The 27507-nt window shown below is 39.0% G+C and overlaps 1 protein-coding gene across 1 annotated transcript in view; it reads right to left on the bottom strand.

Moving 5' to 3' along the window:
- SYNE2 (spectrin repeat containing nuclear envelope protein 2) overlaps window positions 1-27507 on the bottom strand; it is a 307058-nt gene that overhangs the window by 211686 nt on the left and 67865 nt on the right. The window contains exons 3-11 of the mRNA XM_057730439.1: window positions 20928-20989; window positions 19878-19973; window positions 19712-19789; window positions 19543-19635; window positions 15605-15786; window positions 10569-10765; window positions 5058-5158; window positions 3238-3339; window positions 1055-1192 (exon numbers count right to left, since the gene is read on the bottom strand). Coding sequence (XP_057586422.1) covers window positions 1055-1192; window positions 3238-3339; window positions 5058-5158; window positions 10569-10765; window positions 15605-15786; window positions 19543-19635; window positions 19712-19789; window positions 19878-19973; window positions 20928-20989 — 1049 coding nt within the window. The remainder of the gene's footprint in view (window positions 1-1054; window positions 1193-3237; window positions 3340-5057; window positions 5159-10568; window positions 10766-15604; window positions 15787-19542; window positions 19636-19711; window positions 19790-19877; window positions 19974-20927; window positions 20990-27507) is intronic.

Genomic DNA, 27507 nt, shown 5'->3' with positions numbered 1-27507 from the left:
ATTCCAATAAAGAGCTTAAAAAAATAAAAATAAAAAATTAATTAATTACATAGATATACTATACACACACACACACACACACACACACACACACACACACACACACACACACACACATATATATATATAAAAGAGAGGGATGAACTTTAAAGACCCAAATAGGTTGAAAGTAAATGAAGGAAAAAAATGTGCCATACAAACAGTCAGCACAGGAAGAATGCAATGATCACACTGGTATCAGATTAAGCAGACATCAAGAAAAACAGTCTATTAGAGATAAACAGGAATATTTCACAGTGGTAAAGGTATTGATTCACGAAGACATAACAATCATAAATGTACACACCTAATAACAAAGTCTTAAAATACATGACACAAAATTTGACTAAATTAAAGGAAGGATTCTACAGATTTTAATAGGCTTCTCTCAGAAACTGATAGAATACCTGGAAAAAATGTCAGTCAAGATACAGATTATCTGAACAATACCCACCGCCTTGTCTTAATTGATATTTATAGAATATGATATTCAATAACTACAGAATTCATGTTCCTTTCAAGTGTAAATAGTATGTACGCTGATATATACCATATCCTGGACCATAACACAAGACTCAATAAATTTAAAATGACTGAAATCATACAGATATATTTAGACACACACACACACATTCATCATTACACATTCTCTCTGGATGTGTCCCTACCCACTTTAAGCATCTATTGATAGTGACACATGATACTGGTCCAAAGCAGAACGGAGGCTGCAGGTCAATCAGAATATGGGTAATCTACTGTGGCAAACCAAGAATCGATGGCAAATATAAAAACTCTGGATAACCCTGAAATTTCTCTAAACAGAATGTTATAAATTCCTATTTAAATATCAACCATTACCCAAATGAGCTCAAGGAGAAAATATAATAACGCCCTCCCAACTTTCTGATGAAACATCTACTCTGCTTTTTACAGAATTCCCCATGGAAGTCTAAAGTTCTCATCCAACAAACAACGCTGCCCCATGAAAATGTTCTAATCAACATAACCCAGTAACCTTGTAGTTGAGACCATCCCAGGCTTCTCTCAACTGTAACTGATCTTCATTCAGCTCATCTAGATTCCTTGTTATCGACAGCACATCCAAAAATGGGTTTTTTTCTTCATTGAATGACTCCAAAAAGGACAGCAGCCTCTATAATTAGAAGAGTATTTTAAAGACTGAAATGTTTAAACCAGTTTATAAAATGTAATTTGCTGTTTGAAGGGCTATAGCTGTAGGTTATATTTAAATTTTTACTTAGATAAAATCCCCTGGATTCGGGATCCTCTGACCCACCCAGTTCCTTTCTTCAGTGCACCCTCATGATCTGGGTGCCCTCATAGTGACACAGGTCACAGACTGCGTCTCATGTCACCATGGTTGGATTTCTGCCGGAATAGGGCAGCAAGATCATGCAGCTCTAGAGGACAAATCATAATGCCCCCCGGAAAATGTGAGTTTGTTTGTCCTCCCCAAATAAGAACGAGCGGGACTGAGAATTATATGACAGCAGTCATCACGTATCAATGGCTTTTGAAGTTTCCATGAATAACTGAGCTTAAGCCAATTCTTCCCAAGTCATTTTATACAGACTTTAGAAAATACTTCGTGCCCTCAAAAATTTAATAAATGAAACTTTCCTTGGTTTGTATTTGTGTGAAATATTGGTGTTTGAGTCATCAATTCCATAAATGTTACTGAAAAGACTACCCATAATTATTGGCCACATTTCTAATTAAATTTTGTGAACTCAGGGATAATTAATTATTTCTGAGAATTAAAATAATTTCATAAAGCCTTTCATTTAAGAAACCTGAACCTGCGGCACATTAGTAAATCAAAGACATATGTGAGAGCCAGGTACTTCCTGTGGACGCTGAGCACCTTGTCAAGGAAAAAAAATCTCAGGCCAGAGCTAAGACGCAAGAAGCATTAAGAAGCCTATGCAGTTCAGACAAAAGAAAGATGAGAATGTCTTCCTTCCCTGATGGCTCCAAACCAAAAAGAACCGTGTGCTGAGCAAGTCACAGAATCCACCGAATGTCAGTGTAGGAAGGACTGGATCCATCCAGCTCCCTCTCTTAACCGATGGGGGGATGGAGGCCGAGGGGTGCTGAGTGCTGTGCAGGCCCACAAGAGTACCTCCTCCTTCTTCAGCATGGACGCTGGGCAGGGAGCACAGCGTGGCACAGGCGGGGTTCCAGGAAAGAGGACTGTGGAGCCTTCACTTTGGCTCCTGTTAGTCTCTTTCAAGACGGTGCAGGGAATAACTGTTTACCCTGGAGAAGCATCAGGACGTAAGCAGAGCTAGCGCTTTGGAGCTACCCTTCATTCAAATCCCACCTCTACCTTTCAGTAACTATATAACTTTAGATAAACCACTTAGTCCCTCTAAGTCTAGTCTGTTTCCACTTGTAAAACTGGAATAACCATATCACACAGTGTAAAATGCCTGTCAGCGAGGTGCCTGATATACAGCAAATGTTCAATACACGGTGACAATACAGTTGGCATCACTCCCCAAAGGACATTCTGGTGGAAGTCCTGCACTGTCATCCTGGGATGGCTCCATTTCTGATTTCCTCATCTTTTTTCCTTCAATATTCATTCTGAAAAGCATGTTCTGTTCTAGACCTGGGACTGGAAAACGCGTACTGTAAGAGGTAAGACAGCAAACACCTTGGGCTTTGTGAGCCTTCTGGTCTCGGCTGTAATTATTCAACAATGTGGTGAGAACGCAGCCACAAGCGATACTTTAATGGGCACGGCTCATATGCAATGTGTATTATAATATATAATGTAACATATAATACACAAAATAATGTATCCAATAACAATGTGTTTATAAAAGCAGGCGGTAAGGCCCAGAGACCAGCGTGCCAATCCCCACTCTAAAACCATACTACTCAAAGGTCTCTAAGGACCAGCAGCATCCGTACCATCTGGGAGCTTGTGGGAAACGTAGAATCTCAGGCCCTATCCCAGAACTACTGGGTTAGAATCTGCATTTTAACAAGATTCCCCAGGTGATTCCAATGCACCTTAAAATCTGAGAAGCTCGGTCCCTAGAACTCAGCACTAAAACGTGGAGTTAACTTAGCATTTACGTAATTAACTCTGAAAGTTATTTTCTGAAAACATCCTCCTCTTCCCCAAGAGTAAACTACAAATAAATTGCCGTTTAAAGTCATACTTACTTCATACTTCTTATAGTAGGTCTCATTTTCTGAAACCGTTAGCATTTTCTGTAGCTTTTTCTCTTGTAGAGTCAACCAGACCATAGCTTCTTTCACCTTTCCCTGTAATTCACACACACACATTCAAAACCCTCCTAAATAGACTTTGTGATTTTTTTTTTTAACAATAAAATTAACAACTTCAAACATCAGTGAAATAGCGTAATCACTACACACCAATGACTCCCTGTGCCAAAGAGGAATTTTGCTCGTTCATATAACACCTTAAATTTTAAAATGGATTGAAACAAGCATCTGAATATAATGTGCTAAAGAAACAGGGCAAGCAAGCCCCTATTTTTTTGGTTTATCCATTTTCATTATTTTTCAATTTTAGAGAACATTATTCTAAATTATTTATTTATAGCAGGCATTTCAGAATACTGCCTTCCAATAAATCTAAACATGGGTTAAGAGACGTTTACATCTATTAAATATACTGACATCAAAAATATCTTAAACAATTTAAAGATTCTAAAAATAACACTACCAAAAGCTTTGGTCAAGCTATCCTATGGAATTGGGCAACAAATTTCTTTAGATTCTTGTTTCAGTGGTAAGTTTGCACACATGTGGAGGCAAATTTTACTAGCGGGGATAAAGCAAAAGAAATTGTATCTTATTTCCATTCTCCTTTAACCTTCATTTACTTTTTTCTTTCTATTAAGCAAGAGTGCTTTCTATATATTTTTGCATCTGATTTCATAGACAGTTGAATTTTTAATTTTATTTTTTAATAAGAAAATTAATTAGAAAAGAGGAGCTCCTCAGCAGGTCAGAAATAAGTGAAGCGCATGATAAGCCCAAGTCTCAGCTTGAGCCTCTCTTTCAGAGTCAGCCGCAATCTGGTTCGGTGCCTCGAATATAACAGTTGGAAAAACACAAGCCTAAATTTGTCAAAGAAAATGCGATAATATGACTACATGTTTACATGTCTGAGGAAGTAGTTTAAATTTTAAAATAATATTCAGAAACATTTTACTAAACTCACAGCACTCGTTTATCTTTATAGAAGCAGAATAAATGTTTATTTTCAGCTCAGTGATTTTTATAAAATTTCCACCCACAATATTTTGTGTGACTGAAAGTCAAAGGGAAAAAACTGAATAATCAAATGGCAATCTGATGGTAATTCAACAGCATCTCCACAAACAAGGATTAAGAGTGGAGCACATGCTTCTGTTTATATGGATATGTGATTCCATTTACACGGATCTAAAGAATAGGTAAAATGGAAATATGCTAAAATTAGATTGTGACGAGGGTTGCACACCTATGTACACATACTGAAAACCACTGAATCATAAATTTTAAATGATTTAATTTTATATGTGAATTCTATCTCAATAAAGCTGCTAAAATTTACAACAGACAAAAATCTGATATCTCTAAACTTTTTTGAAATCCTGCTAAACTTAATCTGTCCTATATAGTACTTATCTAAATGTTTTTTTAGATAATTCAGCAAAGTTTAATAAATTACCAAGTTTAACCTAAGAAAAAAAAAAGAACAAGCAAAACTAATCTACAGTGAAAGAAACTGGAATACTGGTTGCTTAGGGTGGAGGTGTACAGACAGGAGAGAGGCACAATAAAACAACCTGGGTGATAGAAATGCTCTACATCATGATTAAAGTATGATTTATACGGTGTATGCATTTGTCAAAACTCGCTGAACTGTACGTTTAAATTCCATGTGCAAATTATGCCTCAATGCGAAAAATTAAACTATTAGTAAGGTACAACAAAAATGATCGTGATTTGTACTTATGAAGACATACCTGGGCTTTGTCTCCAGTTCCAAATGCATCCTTTGAATACTGCAGAAACTGTGCCACATAGGTCATGATTGACTTTTCATCAGGATTAACAACATCCACATCTGCAAGATACACCACACTATCACCTATAGCTATAGGTGTCATTTACTATAATTAATACTCAAGAACAGTATTGAAATGAACTTGAAATGAACCAAAGTAGTCGACCAGCCATGCAATCTCTGCTCACTCACATTTGCTCCAAGAGTATGCAGTGATTAAGAGTTTAGATTTAGAGTCAGATGGACCTGGGTTGAATCCTGGCAGAAATATTTCACAGTCTCAATTTCCTAATAATAAAATGTGACTGTGCATGTTGTATGTACGAGGGCATGAGCAGTCAGGGAGGGTGGAAAGGAGAAAGGTAAGCCTTCTCTTTCTGGTGATACAGTACAGAAACTCTTTCAGGAATGCAGGAACATGGAGCAACTGGAATCCACTCCTGACACGATGATCTCAGCATCTGTGCAGTAAAGCATTTCCAAAAGTATATATGTTGTATAGAAGATTTGTTCAAGACACCTACAAGATTTTGTTCGTTCATTCATAGAGCAAATATATTTACTGAGAGCCTTCTATGGGTCAATCTTTGTGTTGCATTCAAAGAGCCCATGGTGAAATAAATTTGGAAAATGCTGAATTAAAGTTTAAAATATTATAAATTCATTAAGTACAGAACTTCTCCAGGCCATATAATAAATTAAGTAGATCACAAAATCACCAAGAAGAGATTACAATATGTTATAGACAAAATGAACACATAATTTTGGGATGTCTTTTGCTATGCTGCCAAAACAGGCAATGATGATACTGACAAGGAAATCTGTGTCTATTAATTCCATTAAATTCAATTCAACAAGTGTTTATAAAGAGCCAACAAATGCAAGTCACAAGCAGGATGTGTAAGGCTCAGTCCTGCCCTTACAGACTTATGTCTTATCCCTTCATTCAGCAAGTAGATGCTAGACCCTTGAGAAGATGCTAGATGTCTTAAGACATTACCTGCCCCTCAAGGAGCCTGCAGTTAGGAGAAAAACAAACAAATAAAACACACTGTGCACTCTTCAGCAAGCATGTTTACTGGGCCCAATGTGTGCTCTAAGTCAGGGAGGAAGTGAATCTATTTTCAAATGATAAAATTCAAGGCAGTAAGCACATTAACAGCATCAATAAAGAGATGGGAGTGAGGTTTCAATAAAGAAAGGGTCCCTAAAAGTTAAGCTATTCTATCTTTTACTGAAAAAAGTACATTAAGAGACACGTAAAATAATGATATGGCCTTAACTGGATACCTCTCTTTTTAAATCTTCTCATTGTATGCGAAGCTATGCCTAATGATTTAATGTGTTAACAAAACTGTGTGAGAAGATAATTCCCTGATTCAAGTATGACTGTGGTATTTGGTTTGCATAAGCAATCGTGATGTATTTCACATTTTTGAGCTATCCTTTAAGCTATATAAAATGAATCATAGGCAATCATTTACACAGCAGAAATTTGCTTTCATTAAATTTTCTATTCCACTAGTTGCCTAGTTATTTTCACATACTAAAATAGAGAAAATAGTTCACACGAATAATAAAGACCTGGTGAATCACAATGAGAGAAGTATTAAATGAAAGAGGTATTTAAAAACACAGAGATAGGGACTAGAGTAAAGCATGAGGAGAAATGAAGAAGATAATGAAAAGATAATGAAAAGCCAAAAAGGTTCTTTCCTTTTTGGACAAAAAAAAGTGGGGGGGGGGGGGCGGGTGCAGAAAAAGAAGATAGAACAAAAGGGAGGGAAGAAAAAACAAGGAGATGAGGGAAAGTTAAGCAGAATTATTAACAAGCAACATGAAGCCAAACCAATGACAAACCTGATATACAGTAATATGGAATCATTTGGCTACCTGTGAACTTGGGACTATCACCTAATTAACTCATAAAAACAACTGAGGTCCAAAAAGGCTAGAAACCAGTAGCAAGAAGCATACCTAGCACCCAGACCTTGGCTTCCAATACCATTCTCCAGTAAAAGGAACCAGGGCTCCCTGGAGGAATGGCTGATCCCAGGACTGCAGTAGGAATTATACAAGATAAGCCTGGAGTATCTTGTGCTCCCAAAAAGCACACCAACCCCACACTGAGGATATGTCAAAGGAGCACAGGAGCCGACTGAAAGAGCTCTCAATGGCCAGAACGTGAAGGTTTAAAAAAACTTTTTTTTATTTGAGCAATAAAATAAAGTAGTATCAGATTACAACCCAAAGTACAAAATAAAATATACATGAGTCTGTATTGATATAAATAAGCGGCTGGATAAGCAAATAATGGAGGAGAATCTGCACAGGCAAATCTCCTGTGCAGAATTTCAAATAATTTATGTAGCGAACCTGCCCTCAAGGAGACTAAGCATAACTCTCCTAAGTGTGGGCTGTGCACAGTGATTTCCCTCCAAACAACACAGTATGAAAGGGGGGAAACAAAGAGGAACTTCACAGTGTGGAAACCTGACAAACACTACCTCAGCCAAGCAATCAAGGTCAACATCAACAGTGATGTCAAGTTGATAGTATATGAAAAAGCATAACACAAATTCCAGTAGAGAGGCATCCTACAAAATACCTGACCAGTAATCCTCAAAACTGTCAAGTTATCCAAAACAGGGAAAAAAAGGGACTTCCTAGGTGGTGCAGTGGTTAAGAATCCACCTGCCAATGCAGGGGACATGGGTTCGAACACTGCTCTAGGAAGATCTCACATGCCAAGGAGCACCTAAGCCCAGGCACCACAACTATTGAGCCTGCGCTCTAGAGCCCATGAGCCACAACTATTGAGCCTGTGTGCTGCAACTACTGAACCCACACGCCTGGAGCCCATGCTCCGTGACAAGAGAAGCCACCGCAGTGAGGAGCCTGCGCACCACAATGAAGAGTAGCCCATGCTCACCACAACTAGAGAAGCCTGTGTGCAGCAACGAAGACCCAATGCAGCCAATAAATAAATAAATAAATTTATTAAAACAAACAAAAAAGAACGGGGAAAAAAAGGTCTGAGAAATTGTCACCGTCAAGAGGAGCCCAAAGAGACATGATGACTAGATGTAATGTATCCTGGATGGGATCCTGAAGAGAAAAAGAGCATTAGGGGAAAACGAAGAAAATATGAATAGAGTATTGCCTTTGTTATATCAAGGTTGGTTCATTAATTGTAAGAAATGTACCATACTAGTGTCAGATGTTAACATTGGGGAAAATTGGGTGTGGGGTATACGGGAACTTACTGTACTGTCTTCCCAATTTTCTTGTAAAACTGTCCTAAAAAATAAAGTATATCTAACAATAAAAAAGGAACGAAGTACCAATAAATGCTGCAACATAGATAAACTTTGAACATTATGCTAATTTAAAGAAGCCAGTCACAAAAGACCACATGTTGTATGATTCCATTCATGTGAAATTTCCAGAACTGGCAAATCTATAGAGACAAGAAAGTAGCTTAGTGGTTGCCTAGGGCTGTGGGGCACGAGGGGAGGGGTGCTACTGGGGGAAATGTGGAGGGACTGCTAATGGGCTGGGGCTTATTTTGGGGGGTGATGCATATGTTCTAAGTTTGATTATGATGATGGTTGCAAAATTTTGTGAATATACTAAAAACCATTCAATGGTACAGTTAAATGGGTACATTGCATGGTAGGTGAACTACATCTCAGTAAAGCTATTTAAAACCAGAAAGGTTAAGTGACAAAGTCGTGGTCACTCAGTCAGTGGTGTGCTCACACCATTTTGAGAGAGCTGATGGTTAAATTTTCAGCCGTTTCATCAGTCAGTTGTTAAACAGAGTCAGCATTAAAAATTAAACTCTATAAATGCACAATTATATAAATTATATTAAAACAAAGGTAATAAATGCTCAAAAGTCATCACTTCCCAACTATTTCACTACATTTTACTATTATCCACACCTCTGAGGTTATGTCTATTGTGCCTGTATGAAAGAAATAATATATAATGGTGTGCTACTGTGCATCTTTTCCCAATGTGTTCAGTGACTTCACATTGGCAAGATTTATACCGCAGAAAATCAGCAAATGAGGGCTTGATTTGCTATTTTGTTGAGTACTGAGAAAGGGATGGAGATATTGTTAATAATGCAGGTTAATCTTAAAAGTATGGCCTGTCTATAGCTGTCAAATTGTGAACAGAACAAAAATCGAATTCTTTCAGTATTCTCCCAGCAAAGAAGTCATTCACATCACTGAAGAACAAGTGCAGCTCTGACATACCTCTTTGCTGTTCCACTTACTCATTAATGCAAAGGAAGTTATCCACCAACACTCATGTTAGAATTACACTGGTTCAGCAACTGCAACCGTTAAGTTGGCTACAGGTGGATGCAAGAGTTTGGCAAAAATCAACAAAAGCATTTGGGGGCTATATGGAAGTTATAATAAAGTGTATTGTACATTTTATTATTATTTGTAAACTGTGTGCTACGCATCGTTTCTGTTTGTAAAATTTATAGTAGACATGTATATGTATACACAAACACACACACACATGCACACACACTTTCCGAGAGCCTAACATCAAACGTTGGTCTACACACGTCTGTTGTAGAGCTAAGACTAGAACGTGTATCTCTTGACCTGCTAGTTCATTATAACTTTCACTAATCGTACATGCCTTTTTTATCACCTTACTGGTTTTTTTTTTAAACAAGCTTTGGATACATTATGAAACAATCCAATCCAAAGTAAAGTGCTTTTCCAGAAGAATTGAATTATTTAAATCTTAATTTTATGAAGTTAAAGTATAACCTGATAATTATGACTTTGAATACAGCCAGTATTTAGGATTTCACTACTGTTGTTAACAATCCAACAAAATTATATTCTTTTCTTTGGGCTGTATCGTGCGGCATGAGGGATCTTATCTCCCCAACCAGGGATCGAACCTGCACTCCCTGCACTGGAAGGGTGCAGTCTTAACCACTGGACCACAAGGGACGTCCCCAACCATCCAACAAAACTGACCGAGCACAATCGATGGCAAAGCCGGGCTAGCACAGAGGGAGAAACAGAAAAAGCAGTTTCTGTCTTCATAGAGGCTCAGGTTTAACCAGGGGGAGGGCATGGGAAAGGGGAGATATATAAACAACTCAAAGAAGTATCTTACTTGAGAGATTTTAGAAAAGAATAACAGAATCAAGGAGGACATAATACAGAACACAATAAAAAAAATTAAGACAAAGACTCAAATTATTCCCCAAAACTAGATCATTTGCACTCAACTGTGACATCATCCCTGCAATTACTGAAGTTAATTAATTGATAGGAATTCTGAATTTCATGAAATTTAATAAAGAGTTTAAAGTTAAACCCTCCAGGACAAAAATATAATGCTGTTACGTCCATACATATGTGGATAGTATTTTCAAATCCACTTCACACTGGACATTGTTTTACAAAGAAAGAAGCTTCTATACCTTCTGGTTCCAGCATTTTGGGGATTTTTAATTCTCGTTCTGCAATTCCGAAGGCCTCTTTCAGATTGTCTTTATTGGATCTATGCTTCACACTCTTCATGTCGATCAAGTCTGGTCGCAAGGCATGAATGACAGCCAAAAAAGCCATCCCGTTTCTCCAACTTGACTTAAAATCTGTCACACTGACAGACTCATACCTATCACAAAAGAATAAAAACATGATAAATACTATTTAAAAGACTATAGCAAAGCACCTCCACTCTATTCATCAGGAATTAAATGTCGGCAAATCAATTGAATCAATCATCCTAGGAAAATATTTTATTTTAATCATGGGGTCAAATTAAAGTAAAATGCTGAGTTTGATGAGGCTCATGATACAGAGCATTTGTTCTCAAAGTGTGGTCCCTGGACCAGCAGCATCAGCATCACGTGGTGCAGGTGCTAGAAATGGCCATTCTCAGGCCCAACCCCAGGTCTGCTGAACCACGCTCTGGAATTGGGCCTGAAATCTGTCTTTAAAAGCCCTTCAGGTGACAATACTCACTCAAGTTTAATGCTCTTCATTCAACAATCTGTTGGCTCAAGACTGAGTCTGGACCTCTGCAAATTGTTAAGTTCCTTTCACTAGAGGAAATAATCTTATTTCTCATTGGAAAAAATTAAGTGATATATTATGCCAAGTCAACAGCCAATAGTTCATTGGAAAGATAGACCTCGTCACTCCTCTGCTTAGAACTGGTCATCATGAATGAATAGATAAAACAAAATGTAGTGTGTTCATACAGTAAAATATCTTCAGCCCTAAAAGGTAAGGAAATGCTGACACATGCTACAACATGGATGTACATTAAATATATTATGCTGAATGAAATAAGACAGTCACAAACGGACAAATACTATATGATTCCACTTACTTAAGGCACTGAGTAGAGGGAAATTCACTGATAAAGAAAGTAAACCTCTGGTGGCCAGGGACTGAGGGGAAGGGGGAATGGGAGGCGGGGGGGGGGGGGGGGGCAGAGTTGTTAAATACATAGAGAGTTTTAGTTTTGCAAGATCAAAAAAGTTCTGCAAACAGCAGTGATGATTACACAACTGTGAATGTACTTAATGTCATGCACCTGTACCCTTAAAAACTGTTAAAGTGGTAAATTTTGTTATGTATATTTTATCACAATAAAAAAATTATTTGAAAAAAAGCTTGTCATTATATTTAGAATAACATCTCTCACTCTGGCCCACAAGGCCTTGCAAGCTTTGGTTCCTGCCTACCTCTCTCCCACCTTTACATCTCCCCTCTCTTACAGTGTTGCAGTGTGTGGCTGGACCACACTGACTCCATCTTGTCAGCTCCATCTCAGGCCCGCAGTCCTACCCCCTCTTCTCTCTGCATGACGGAGCTTCAGCCTGCTCACAAGGAATGTGCCGAATCAGATAAGTTCCCCCATCAACTTTTACCCCTGCCTTCATCTGATATGAAAACTGGAAGAATGCCTTTCACTGACACAGATGGTTAATGGTCATGAGACCCCCAGGGAGACAAAAAACCCCTGGCTCCTGTTGGTGCAGACATACTTCTCCCGCTGTAGTCAGATTCTATTTTTAGCTTTGGGCCCTTTATGTCCCCCTGTACCTGTTTTGAGGGCACGGAGTGCAGCTGCGAATGCTGCTGGATCCTTGTCTGCCTGATCCTGCCTGTAAGTCACCCATAATAAATTCATAATTGCACTTTATGGAGGTGCCTGCTCTGTTCTTCGGTCTTAAAGCTCCTTCTCAGTTCAGAGGATGTTACTCAACATCTCCACCTTCCAACCACAGCAACACTGGCCTCACTTCTGTTTCTTCATAGCCTTTTTAATCCTTCTGCCTGGATGCTCTTTCTCCCAGATATTCATACTCCTAAAGCCTTCTCCTTCAGGTCTCAGCTCAAAAGTCTCCTCCTCAGAGAGGTGTGCACACTACTATATGTAAAATAGATAACCAACAAGGACCCACTGTACCGCACAAGGAACTACACTCAATATCTTGTAATAACCTACAATGGAAGAGAATGTAAAAAAAAAAAGAATATACATATATATATAAAACTGAATCACTCTGCTGTACATCTGAAATGCAACATTGTAAATCAACTATATTTCCATAAAAATTTTTTTTAAAAGGCACATGACCATCTACAATAAAGGTCACCCTTTTCCTCCCCTTGACGTTCTCAACCATATCATAAGTCCTTCCTAACTTTATTGCCAACTATAATTATCATGTTGGGTCAGCTGCCTCCCTCACTAGGGTGCAAACCCCTTGAGAACGAGGGCATCTTCTGTCTTGTCCATCATGTTAGACTCACCACCCCACCCCACCCCACCCCCGCAAACAGTGCCTGGCATATAAAGGTGCTTAACCTATATATCTCAAACCATCCAACTCGTGTTCGACAAGAGATCACTGAAGATTCGTAAAAGCATACAGTTGCCTACAAAGTGTGGGAAATATCCAAGAACAACCACAGTTTCCTTTAATATCCCATAAAAACACAAGGAAGTTCAATGGACTAATTTAAGTATACATCAAAAGTATACATGATTAAAGCTACTCTAGAAATCATCTGCTTCAGATGACCTGAGCTTTCCTAGATCCCTTAGGAGAAAAGCCTAAACTATGATTATGACAAACTACATAGTAGGCAGTGATGTTTGTCTCGTTTAACAAATACTTATGCGGTGCCCACTATGTCCAGAAACCGTTCCAAATGTTTTTAAAAAAACACAATTCTTGTAATACGCATAACAACCCTACAAAGTAAGTGCTAGTATTGCCCACATTTTATGATTAAAGAAAGTTGAACACAAAGAGATTAAGTGTCTACGGTCACCAATTAGAAAGTGCTGGGAGCCAGAACTCAAAACCTGGTATTCCAGCCTCGGAGTGTGTACTTAAATACCAAACTAAATTGATAGCTACAGGGGTGGTGGTGGGCCGAGGGCAGGACCAGACCACCACCAGCGTGCCGAGGGGGCCTGAACGAGCTGAGTGCTGACTGGTAGGCACTGCACTCAACACAGCACCAGGCTGTGAAGTCAGCTCTGCACTGAGCAGCCAAAACCAATGCCATACAGAACACGCTGCTGCCGGGCCTTGGAGAGGGTGGGGTTTGGCTCCAGCGTGGCTGGCAGGATCTAGGCTCATGTAGGCACCCTAACTGGGGGCCCAATTCATCTCCTTCAGAAAAAATAAAAACAAAAACAAAACATATTTCTTACAACACAGCCTTATATCTGAGCCCTAGAGAATCACAAAATATTGAAACAAGTTACCTAACAATACCACCAGCAATAGCCAAAACTAGAATAAACTCCTGATGAATTACTTAAGAATTACTTGTTACATCTTAGTAAGTTCAGCATAAGCTCTATGGTTGAAAAAAGAGAAAGGACATGGGGAAAAGATAAACCGTGGTAAAATATATGGACTTTGAAAGGGTTTGAAGCGTATTTACACATAAATGAAACTAATTTGAATATAACGTAATAATGCTTTTCGCACATGCTATATTTTGCATTTTAAAAATTTAGGAAACTGAAGTAAAATTTTCTCCAGGAAATTCAAGAAAAAGTTCACTTAATATACTTAAAACCTGTAAGATATGCATGTATGCTTGTGTCCCCTCACAGAGGATGAATGACAACTAGAGAAAGGTAAGGCAGAAAGTAACACCTTAGCCCTTCATTAGGAAGCAGTTACTCAGAGGCCCAACATTTGAGAGGGCTTAGTGACAAACTTATGCCTCTGTTTATCTGGACCACACTATGATGAGACAAGGAATGCCTTCTGAACTCTACAGGTCTTTTTATGGTGGATCTCCTGCATCCTAATTCCTTATTTTCCTAAACTCCATCCAAGCAGTTAGCTAAATTGAAAAAGTAAATGTTTCCCAAGAGCAGAAAACATTTTTCTATGTAAAAAAGAAATTACAGGACTTGCTAGGTGGCACAGTGGTTAAGAATCCACCTGCCAATGCAGGGGACACAGGTTCGATCCCTGCTCCAGGAAGATTCCACATGCCACAGAGCAACTAAGCCTGTGCGCCACAACTATTGAGCCTGCGCTTTAGAGCCCGTGAGCCACAACTATTGAGCCCGTACGGCACAACTACTGAAGCCCACATGCCTATAGCCCGTGCTCCGCAGCAAGAGAAGCCACAGCAATGAGGAGCCTGTGCACCACAACAAAGAGTAGCCCCTGCTCGCCGCAACTAGAGGAAGGCCGTGTGCAGCAATGAAGACCCAACACAGCCAATAAATAAATAAATGAATGAATGAATGAATGAATGAATAAATAAATTTATCCAAAAAAAAAAAGAAAGAAAGAAATTATAAGCATTAACTTCCCTTCACTGTCTCCTTTTTTAAAACACCTACTCTCTTGTTTCTTTGTTTCCTGAGCTACGAGTTTCTAAACAGTGGGGACCATGGTGTTTCATGGGTCCTATGGAGCTCCAAGGGATACTTTTATGAGCTGGCTGCTCATTCACTCACTTGTTCATTCAGCCACTCAACATATTTTTGGAGCACCTACCATAAACACATATTAGGCTAAAATTAAGGGAATACACAGCCAACTAAGATAGAGTCCCGACTTTTAAAGAGCTCCTAGTATGGCAAAACTTTTTGAATCTAAATCCACCTTCCAGATGCAGAGGGGAATCGTGCCTAAAGAAAAAGATATTTAAAGACTATTTGCACACAGTAACAGGCTACCTACACATGGGAGTGGGAGTGAGGTAAGTTACCCAGATGACACCACCTTCTGGTCTTCAAAACCGAGAGTGGCTGAGCTCACAGACGTCCACGTGTCTGTGAGAAGACTCACTATGAGAGGAAGGGGGAGACTGAGCATTTTCTTTTTATGAGAGGGAAGAGTTCAGGTGGGTGTTATACCTATTTGGCCTGATTTTCAGACCTGGAGGTCAGTGAGGTTGTGTTGGTGGGTACAGCTGCCTTGTGTGTCTCCTCTAGTCACAGCAAACTACTTACGTGGCACATTGCTCCTGAGCCCACTGGAGAAGAGCCTTCTTTGCAGACATCTGCCATCTTTTTTGGACTTTGGAGCATTTCTTAGCTGGAGGACTTGAGGTAGGAGATGAGTCAACCACGCTCACACTGTCCAGGGAAGGTTGATTGTAATTGCACGACAGAGTCCGGGCAAGCTCCTCAATCTACGGAAGACATAATAATCGTTAACGTGTATGGAATCCTAAGTTAGCAGCACTGAGGCAAAACCTCCAGCCAAAACAAGACCCAGAAATTATCATATAACAGCGACAGTTTACTCATGGTGAAATGAGCACTGGACAAAGCCTTGAATAATGGCATTTGCCATGTGGGGCTACACTTTGGCTTTCTTTCAGTGGACTTGGGTCGCTCCTGCCCTCACTCAAGCATGGCGTTTCACATCAAGGGCAGGCATCTATTCACCTCCCCCAACATGCTTATAGAGCACTTCACTGGTGCTCAGCATCTGTCAATCAAAACTGAACTGAGCTAAACTGAACTCCTGGTCGAGAACATCTCTGGAGAGACTGGGTCAATTAAAATGCATCCTTGAGTTGCTGTATAACATAGGGAGATAAACTCGATGATGGATGACGACTTAGAGGGCCAGGACAGGGAGGATAGGAGGGAGCCGTGGGAGGGAGGGGATATGGGGATATATGTATAAATACAGCTGATTCACTGTGGTGTACCTCAAAAACTGGCACAACAGTGTAAAGCAATTACATTCCAATAAAGAGCTTTAAAAAATATGCATCCTTGATTATAGATCATTAAGAAACAAATATATATATAGGAAAAAAATATTCAAACATCAAGAGAGAAGTCCCAAGAAAGAAAAAAACTGCCCTTAAGTATATGAAAAAGAACCTTCTTAGTCATTTCAGAAATCTAAACGTACACACAAGAGGAAAGTTTTTTCATACATAACACAGGCATATCTTTTTTAAGATAACGGTCAGTGATGGTGAGAGTACAAGAAACTGGATAGTCATATATTGCTGGAAACACAGAAATTGGTTCAGATTTTTTTGGAGGGCAACATAATACCTACAGAAAACATTAAAAGATAAATCCAGAAACATAATAGAAGTATTACTGAAAGATGTACATTTCTTTCAATAATGGATAGATTCACCAGATGACCAATAACAGTAGGTGTGGCCAGCACAATGAACAAACTTGATCTGGTTGGCATACCCCACTGCACCTAAAATGGCAGAATCAACATTTTCCCAGTGCATACAGAGTATCTACCAAAACTGACCAGGCTGAGCCATGAAGCCAGCCACAGCAATTGTGAAGGACTGAAAGCATTCAGATTATATTTTCCAATCACACTGAAATTAAGGTAGAGATCAGTACTGATGAAGATACAACAAACTTCCAAATATTTGGCAATTAAGCCATAGATTGTCATAGAACCCACGGGTCAAATGAAAAATCATATATGAAAATTTAAAAATATTTTGAACAGAACAAAAATGAAAATGTTATATTCGTGAATTAAAAGATGCATTATTTAAAAGATGCCAACTTTTTCCAAATGATTCTATACATTCCGTCAATCCTCATAAAAATTCTAGCAGGTTGCAAAAAGGGAAAGAATTCTTTACAGGAAATGAAAAGTACTAGCCGCCAAAAAAGAAAAAAGAAAATAAAAAAGAAGCAGCTGATAAATGTGAACTACATTAAAATTATGAATGTCTGTTCATTACAGGATTGAAAAGGCAAGTCACAGAGCAGAGAAGACATATGCAATTTATACACACCCAACAAAGGACCTGTACCCAGAGTATATTTTAAAACTATAAATCATTACACAAGCTGCATAGCTAAAATAAAAGTTTTTAACGCCAAGTATTAGCAAGGATTGGAGCAAGCAACTCTCAAGCTCTGATAACAGTGTAAATCAGAACAAGTCTGAAAAACTGTTTGGCAGTATCACTAAAGCTGAAGATCACATGCCCTATGGCCCAGTAGTTCCAGTCCTAGATAAATATGCAACAGAAATGAGGGCTTGTACCACCAAAGGGCATAAACAACAATGTTTTCAGCAGCGTTATTCGTAATAGCTTGCAATGGTATATTTATATACAGCAATGATAAGGAAAGATCCAGTGATACCTGCCTCAAGAGGATGAATTTCACAGACATGATGTTAAGTGAAATAAGCTAGATACAAAAGAATATTATATAGTGTATGCAAGAGAATTCAGTTATAATTCCCTTTATATGGAGTTTAAGGTGCTAAACTAACCAACGATAAAGACAAAAGTAGCGGTTACCTTTAGGGAAGGAGGGCAGTGACTGGGAGAAAGACCTGGGGGCTCTGGGATGCGGGCAATGTTCTGTCATTTCACTTCCAGTTAAATGATGGTTTCATGGATGTGTTTAATTTACAAAAATTCATCAAGCTCTACAATTAAGATTTGTGCAGTTTTCTCTATATGTCTTAAACACTTTTGACGAAAGTTTATTTACAATGTTAAAACAAAACTTTAAAAAGCTATAATTTTGCAAACCTTATGGCCCAAGAATACTGTTTCTAGGAATTTGGCCCATGGATATAAATAAGATTATATGCTAAAGTTTTATCTTAAGGCTAGTCTTTTTGGAATTGCTTACAGTCACAAAAAACTATGAGCATTCTGTCCATTAATGAAACGCAGTGCTTTACAACAGAGCATCATGCTCTCATTAAAATACATATAAATTCAGAAAGGTGTTAATTAGAATAGCTTGAAAACAGTAATGGACAGCACGACCCCATTTTGTTTAAGATATACATATGTGAATATATATATTAATTCCCACTGTATATGTCATGAAGACTGTACACCAAATTAACTGAAGTGGTTATCTGTGAGTGGTGGAATTATAGATGACTTTTTTTTTCTCTATATTGAAATTTTAAACTATATTTCAAATACCCTAAAAAGTACGGAAAAAATATTAAAAATGCCCATGAATTATCAAATTTTAGCATTTTACCACATTCAGTTCACAATTTTTTAAAGAAATAAAACACAAATACAGTTTGAGCCTTCTGTCCTTCCCCCTTCAATTCCATTTCCTTCCTTTTCCAAAGGAAAAAAAACCAAAATCCTAAATTTCGTTTGCATCATCCTCATGCATATTATTCTACTATAACTACAAATATAGGTATCCAGAAATGATATAAAGTCTCATTTTGCACATTTGAAATTTTACATAAATTAGTTACGTTATTTTCTAGTTTTCCTAAAATAAGCATTTGTTTCCCATATAATTTCTAAAGTTATTTTTAAAGTAATTATGGAGATAATGATCATGTAACTTTTTAAGCAGCTACAGAAAAAAGGCACGAAATCAAAATCCCAGGCCTGAAAGAATATATTTATCAATTATAAGTGTCATAAGGGCAGGACTATAACCTTCTTATTCCCTGTTATTTTCTTAGTGTCTTAGCACAAAAGCTAGTGCAAAGCAGATGTTCTCAAATATTTGTGGAATGAAATGAAAGCTATGAGTCAGTCTTGGGCAGAACTAGACACTGCAGGATTATTAGATTAGACAAAGGACCGCAAAAATAGGGAAATTTTACCAAGTTTAGTAGGTTAAGAATTTATTCCAGAAGCTCCCTGTTTGCTCTCCTGCCAGAGTAAATAATAAGCAAAAATTTACCACAGCAAGCTCTATTCAGACGAGTGCTGATACCATGGATATTTCAGGATACCATGATAATTCAGCATTCCATTTTCAACTGAAGAAAAACGTAAGTGGCAAAGGATCTGCTCTACATTTTCCACCTGACAAGACTTCCAGAGAGTCTTATTTCTGGAAGAAGCCCTAGCATCAAGTCACACTTATTGCATTACACTTATTTCATGCTGTGGTAATTAGAACAGGAATACTCTTCATATCATCAAACTACTTACATGAAAGTGCAGTATAATTGTCCAAATTAGGCCAAGAATGATGGATGGGTTTCCATCTACAATATCCGTAACGTGAATGTTTATTAGCTTGATCTGGAAACGAAGAAATGCAGGTTAAAAGGAGAAAATATTTCATAGCATTTATTTCCCCAGTGAATTTCATACTTACTGATCGGTTTTTTAGGAATGTCAGGGCATGTTCTATATTGATTCTACACTGGAATGTATTAGATCCTTTATCTCGAGGCTATGAAATTCAAGCAAAATATATTACTCAGAAATGTGATTTTTTTCTGAAATACACAAAATTTCTTAATGTTGTTTTACAAGCTTACCAACTGTTGTCCTGAGAGTACTTCCAACAGGTCCAGGAGGACATGCCCCTTTTTAATGTCTGTGAACAGGTCTGATACAACTGAGGGAGGGGTGTGCTACAAAAGGTCACAAGAAAAGTAATCATTGAAACTTTGGTCCAAAAACACAATAACTGTAAGAATCTCATAAATGTGCTTTTGCGTCTTTGCAAAAGCTAAGATTCAGTAGTGATTTTCTTCTTAATTAACAGAATGACAGAAAACACAAAGTTCCACATCAAAACATAAGGAAAGTAGTGAACTTATCTCACAGCAAATTTCCGGTAACACAACACTCTCTCAGCTTTCACTGAGAGCTTAAAACCTGTGCAGAGAAGCAGCATTCAAGACGTTCAGAATCAGCCAACAGTGACTCATTTGGGGAGATAACACTTCTGAAGTACCCTGTTTATGAATTTACTCTTTTTAGAATTACATGCATTGTTCTGGGATGGGCAGCCTGGGAGAAGAGGCTCATTCATTTTGTATCTAGGTTATTTCAGGCCCCTGGATCACTGAGGATAGCACAGAGATTAAGATCAAGGCCTCTGGGTCCAGACTGCCTGGGTCTGCAGCCCAACACGACCACTTACAAGCTGTGGGGCCCTGGAGAAGTCACACAACATCTCTGTACCTTAGTTTCCTTGTTCTTTAAACAGGAACAATACTATCTATCTCATGGGATGTTGTGAGGTCACTGAAACACAATGAGTGGTCAGTACATTTAAAGTAATTACAACAGTGTTTAACATAACACTCAACACATATGACTTCTTTTTACAGTTTCATTTGATAAAAAAGATGTTGCTGCTTTAAATATTTTACAGCATTGTCTTCCATATCCTAACAAAAGTGCCGCCTTTTTGCGTTGGGAAAGAATAACAAATACATCAAAACAAGATCAAGGTGACATTCAGCACATTTTTTTCAACCTGTTACATGTCACCAGTACCATTTTGGGGACCCAAACTGAGGGAACAGGAGGAATCACTTAAATATATTTACAGTTTGATTTGCTCTCTTTTTCCTCACCTTTGCCAACTGTGAATTTATCCAGCAGGTGAAGGTTTTCTTCTGAGTGTCTTCCTGTTCAGCTATTTAAAAAGGACAATAGCAGTTAGAAAACGACAAGCCTCAGAAACCATTTGAACAAACCAACACTTCAAAGGTCTGTCACTCTGGGTATGTGTGTGTGTCTCACAATCTTATATAAACTTTTTAGGACTTAGTCTAAATTTCAGATGTTTGCCCAAGAAATGTTTGGGAATGTTGATATGAGATATTTTTCAAAGCCACCATTTAACTGCAAGAGGCAATGGTTTTTAATACTTTTTATTGACAAAAGAATTAAGCCCTTATATGGCCTTGACAGTGCTGTACAAGAACCTGTGAAGAAAGAGTTTCTAATCCAAAAGGACTTGCAGTCTAAGCCAACACCATGCAGTATTTCAGATAAACCCAGAACATCCGAAAACATTTTCAAGGCTCATAAAGTCATGCTAGTTTAGTCTTGACATTTATCATGAGTATTTATCATGGAGAATATATTGCCACTGAATTAACTGTAAATGAGCTGCAGTTAGTCAGAAAGACCTGAGTTCAAATCCTGCCTCTGTTACTGAGTAGCTGTGTGACGTGTAGCCAGGTAAGAAGCACCCACCCCTTGAGACTGTCAGTGGTTCACTCAAAGCGAACAGACTCTGGCACTGGGCAAACGGAGAAGGGCTAGCTCTCACTCTTACTAACCGAGCAGCAGTCCCGGGAAAGATCGGAACGCTCGGTGTGGACCTTCCCTTCCTCCTGAGGGCAGGAGAGAGCCCCATACTCACACCATTCTTCCCCTCGCCTTCAGCAGACACTCTCAGCCCTGAGGCCAGGGGTTACCCTGCACACAAGGACTGTCTTTCCATTTCCCCAGATCTCCTCATCCCACTGGACAGGGGTGAGAGCAACCCAGAGACCCACTCCTCCCTGCGCCTAATGCTCACAGCCTTGTCACCAGCATCTACTGCAAGCTCACCAGGTCTCATCTCACTGTCCCTGTTCACATCTGTCAACACACACACACACACGTGTGCACACTCAGGTCCCCTCAGTTCTCTTGCTCTAATTTCCATAAAATTCTGTACATCCCCCAATTGTTCTCATCTCCCACCTCTCCTTAACTCCTGAGCCCCTTCACTGATGCTGAAATCCATAATACCTATGAGCAAAATCCCCTGTGTGCCCACTGCCCTCTTCACCTTTCTGCTCTAATTGAACCCCCACCCTGACTCAGAACTCTGCTTTCCCGCAGCCCTCCCACTGCTTTCTCTTGCAGACCCTGGACCACTAGTTCCTTGCTCTTCACTGCTACCTTCAGGTCATTTTCCACTCTCTTTGTCCCTGAAATGCTCCAGCTTTGACTATCATGGCAGCAGACAGTCCCCACTACTACAATCATCTACTTAGCGCTGTCATTCCTCATCATTTCGCAAAAGTTTTAGTTCCCTCCCCACTACTGCTCTCTCCAATACGACCCCTAATTCTTAGCAATTTCAGTATACATACTGATGAAACTTTCAACCTTCTGGCCTCTCCGTTTCTTGAATTCTTCTCCAATAAACGTGTCTTCTGCCGTGCCTCACCCACTCACTGTCATGGTCATACCCTGACCTTGTCATTACTAATAACTACAACTCCTTGTGATCTCAAGTTCATACATCCTCATCTCTGAACATCACCCCTTATCTTTTCAGTGCATTCTCACTAGTGTCTCAACTCCAACAGTCCTTGGAGTCCAACGGCAACTCCAAGTCATCGATTCTGCCAGTTTTATGCTGTCCCTTGCCTCCCTGGTCTCCTTCCTTTCATCCTTACCCTTTAAAAAGACCACGATCAATTATTAGGAACACTCTCTTGCACCTCTCATCCTGCTGTGTGCACTTCCTCACTACTCTCGGCTCACTCATACCTGCACACATGCTGCTCAACGTGGCGGGAAGAAAATCCGTAACAGCTGACCCGCCTCATCGTGACCCCCAAGTGGGCCCTCAGTGCTCCTGGCAGTCATACTGCATTGGCCTCTCCCACTCCTCCAGACAGCAATTTCACACCCTCTCCTTCTTTCTCAAACTTTCCAACCTCCTCCCCCATCCGTACTCTCCGCTAAGACCTTGCTTCCCCAGGACACTTAAGGAATCATCTACTCCCTTGTCTAATAACTATCAAAACGTTCTGCCTCCAGCCTATTAGCACACGTGAACCAGCCTTCCTCAGACCTAACGCCAATCCCTTCCTTCACTTACTCACCAGATCTCAGCCCTCTGAAGCTATTCAAGGACATTTTGCTCTTTCCCTCCTGTATCATCTTCTTTTCCCACCCTCCCCAGACTATTCCCATCAATATTGATCCATGCTATTAATTTGCCCATCTGAAATAAAAACAAAAAACAACCCTCTCTTGACCCCAGTTCCCCATCAGGTACGGGTCCATTATGGCAAAACTCCTCAAATAGAGTTGTCTATGTTCATTGCCTCCAGGTCCCCCCGCCTCCTTCTCTCTTAACTGAACCCTCACCAATCACGCCCTCACCATTCTGCTGAAGCTACTCTCTCAAGGTCCCCATGAATTGAGGTCATCGATGACCCCCACCCACCCCCACTAAAACCAATGATGGCTTCCTAGCCTTCATCTTTCTAGAGCAATCAGCAGCTTTCAATACAGAGGATCACTCTCTCCTCCTGCTTGCAGGCCCCTACACTCTCTGTCTTCCTCTTACATCACATGCTGGCTTCTCTCTCTCACATTTCATATCCAATGCCTCGCGAAATCCTCTTAGGTCCACCTTCAAAATATATTCAGCATATGACCACTTCTCACCACCTTCACTACAACCACTCTGGTGCAAGGCACCTCCACCTCTCCCTGGATTACAGCAATAGATTCCTAACAGGTCTCCTTCCTTCCAGCCTTGCCCTCTGAATACTATTCTCAACACAGCAGCCAGAGTGACGGCACTCATCTGTAAGGTCTATTCTGACCACCCTATTTGAAACTGTAACAACCCCACTTCTGCTCCCTCTTGTCCTGCTTGATTTTTTTTCTACAGTACTTACACCTTTAACATTCTCTGTAAGCTATATATGTAGTATGTTTATCATTTAATGCCTTGCTCTCCTCCCAATAGAATGTAAGCACCATATAAGCAAGATGTTTCATCCGTGATATGTTCCAGGGGCCTAGAAGAGTCTGGCCCAGAATAGGCTCTAAGAAATATTTGCTTAAAAAAAGTAGGAATAACAATTTTACTTATTATTATTACTGTTATATTTTATTTACTGTACTGAGAAGGTCAAATCTACCTTTATGTGTTTACATTCCTTCTTTTAAAAGATGTCTGTTCTACCTTCTAATACACTGTTTTCCTTTGACTCTTCCCAGTCTCCCTCATTAATCTCTAACACAGTTGAACTGAAACTGTTGGCGTGACATCTAGTTTGAGTTCTCAAGAATGTTTTAATCTGATGAGAGTTCAGGTTGAGAAAATGAAAAGAATCTAGGTAAATGGAATTTTAGGGTGTTTACAATTGTGACTGATTAGAAATTAAAGATGCACCTAACCTCATTCAATTTTCTCCTTACCGTTTTAAATTCATTTCATTTTTTCTGTATTACCAGATGAAACTAGTTATAGCTCAGTGATTTACAATTAAAGGGTGCTCAATAATTGTTAGCTGAACTGAAATGAGCTCTGACAAGCCAATCAGATAGGTTAGGCTTTTGAGAGTTATTTCTGCTTTTATAAATTTCACTTAAAAGATTTATAAAGAGGGACTTCCCTGGTGGTCCGGTGGTAAAGAATTCATCCCGCAATGCAGGGGACGCGGGCTCAATCCCTGATCAGGGAACTAAGATCCCACACGCCATGGGGCAACTAAGCCTGCGCGCCACAACTACTGAGCCAGAGCGCCTCAACTAGAGAGTCCGCGTGCTGCAAACTACAGAGCCCACACGCCCTGGAACCCGTGCTCCACAACTAGAGAAGAGAAAACCCCTCATGCTACAATTAGGGAGAGGCCCACACACCACAACTAAGATCCCTCATGCTGCAACAAAGACCCAACACAGCCATAAATAAATAAATAAATAAATAAATAAATAAATAAATAAATAAATAAATAAAATTTTTTTTAAAAAGAATTATAAAGAGCCATAATTTTGTCCTATAATTCAAAATGTTACTAAATCTTCTGGAATCTTTGCAATATATTTTCATTGTTTCCCTAGAATCAGGAGATGATAAGACAATAAGTTTTAAACATCTACTGATGCTTACCAAAAAATATGCTAACAGCTAACTTTGTTCCTAACAGAAGAAACTAGAGAACAAGTTTTTATGATTCCAGGATCAAGTTATACATGCACAAAGTACATTAATCAAGGCCATATGTATGGGTGGGAAGGGACTTATTTATTATTACAATAAAGCAGAAATTCAAAACAAACAACAACAAACACAAACAAAGAGGACCATCTTCCTTATCCTTAAGGAGCTGAGAGAGAGATTTTTTTTTTTCTTGCTAGGTATAAAGTACAGAGAAGAAACTAACCAGGAATACCACCAGGTCCCGGAGAGAGAGTCTGCACTAAGGTTAGGGGAATTTTAGTGGGAGAGAGGAATAACCACAGAGGGAGTGAAATGCTGGCACAAAATGAAGTGTAGAGGAGCACTGTGTGCCTAAGGTGTTTGAGTACTCCATGTCCACTTGGAAACAAGAAAGATGAGGGATCACAAGATCATTGTCGTGTGATGCTAGACAAAAGGGGTCTTGGTACTGAGCAAACTGAGGACTGTGAACTTTCCTGGGCTGAGAAAACAGGCAGCACACGAGGGCTCTATATGGACTGTTCAACTTAGAGCACCTAGTCCAACATAGGTTGGACTGATCTCTGATAGGGACATAAATTTAAAATAACCAAAAACTTCCAATGAAAACCTTAGGTTATCCCTGTCCTAATCAGATTAATATCTAATAGAAACATGGGGAAAAATAAAAAGAGGAGCAGTCAGAACAAATCCCCACCCAGAACTCTTCAGTTAGCAAATAAAACCTTCAGGAAAAGGTTTAAAAAGGAACCTTCGTGACTTTTAATTAACACAACATCCACACTTACAGAATACCTCGTCATCCTGGAAATCAGAACCCTTCAAATGTAACAAGGACCCTTTGCTAACAGCAAACACAGGATGTCCCAGGTGCAATTAAACATCTTTACAACTGCTCAATTAAATGGTTTTGTCTGTGCCATGTCACTTATCCCCTGACACACTTTTCTCACATTTTCATACTGTCTTATCCCTGAAAAGTGGTATTAATTCAACAGGAACCAGAGCCAAATAGCTCACCCTATGGCAGGATAAGTAACCTTTTGTTCTTTTCAAAGGCTGACCCATTCAGGGAAAAAATAATTGAGAGCCACGTGCTTTAAAGCAACTTAATTTGAGTGGGTGAGTTTCTTTTAATGTTGGGTTTTATTTCTTAATTACCAGAGTAACTTTCTAATAAAATAATAAAACTCTTCTCAAAATGGCATGAGTAGAATAGGACCTTTTCTGTTATTTTTTATTTTTTTAATTTTTTAAATTTAATTTTTATTTTATATTATAGTTGATTTACAATGTTGTGTTAGTTTCAGGTGTACAGCAAAGTGATTCAGCTATATATATACCTGTTCTTTTTCAGATTCTTTGACCATATAGGTTATTACACAGTATTAAGTAGAGTTCCCTGTGCTCTACAGTAAGTCCTTGTTGATAATCTATTTTATATGTAGTAGTGTGTACATGGCAATCCCAGCCTCCTGATTTATCCCTCCCCCAACCTTTCCCCTTTGGTAACCATAAATTAGTTTTCTAAGTCTGTGAGTCTGTTTCCGTTCTGGATATAAATTCGTTTGTATCATTTTTTAGATTCCACATATAAGCGATACCATATGATATTTGTCTTTGTCTGATAATAATCTCTAGGCCCATTCATGTTGCTGCAAATGGCATTACTTCATTCTTTTTTATGGCTGAGTAATGAGAAAAGGACCTTTTAATCAGCACATGTTAGGGACAGAAAAAGATAAAAACAGACAGAGAAAAATAAAATTTATCATAATGATGAGTTTCTTAAAATACCAAGGAATAGAAAGTGAGAAATTCTCCATCCTGATTTTAAAGGCAAATAAGAAATACGTATAATGCAGGAAAATGTACTCAGTGAATTTCATTCAGGCCCATATAGGTATCCTTGAGAAAGGAGGCACAGAAGGAAAAGGTTTTCTCTAGGTGTCATTACCATAAAAATACATTTAATCCCTGAGTTTGTTCTTATTCAATCTGCCTTTTGTGAGCTGGCAACTCATATCCTTAGCTGGAAGGGAATTTAAATGAAAACAAATTGAGTTAAGCTCAATTAAAGAGGGTGGATTTTAAGTTCATTATAAAGCTCATTATAAAACTACCATGGCCACTGGGTCTGGGCAAGGTCCAGTTTCACAAAAGTTCATCTAAAATGTTGACTCCAGCAATCCTCCCAGGTAGTAAGAGTTCAAAGGCAGTTACCCAGGCATGAGAATCTCTAA

Source organism: Hippopotamus amphibius, chromosome 4 (genome assembly GCF_030028045.1).
Source record: "Hippopotamus amphibius kiboko isolate mHipAmp2 chromosome 4, mHipAmp2.hap2, whole genome shotgun sequence".
In the NCBI taxonomy this organism is placed as follows: Eukaryota; Metazoa; Chordata; class Mammalia; order Artiodactyla; family Hippopotamidae; genus Hippopotamus; species Hippopotamus amphibius.
The sequence above is the reverse complement of the archived record's forward strand: the minus strand, read 5'-3'. Positions and strand labels throughout refer to the sequence as shown.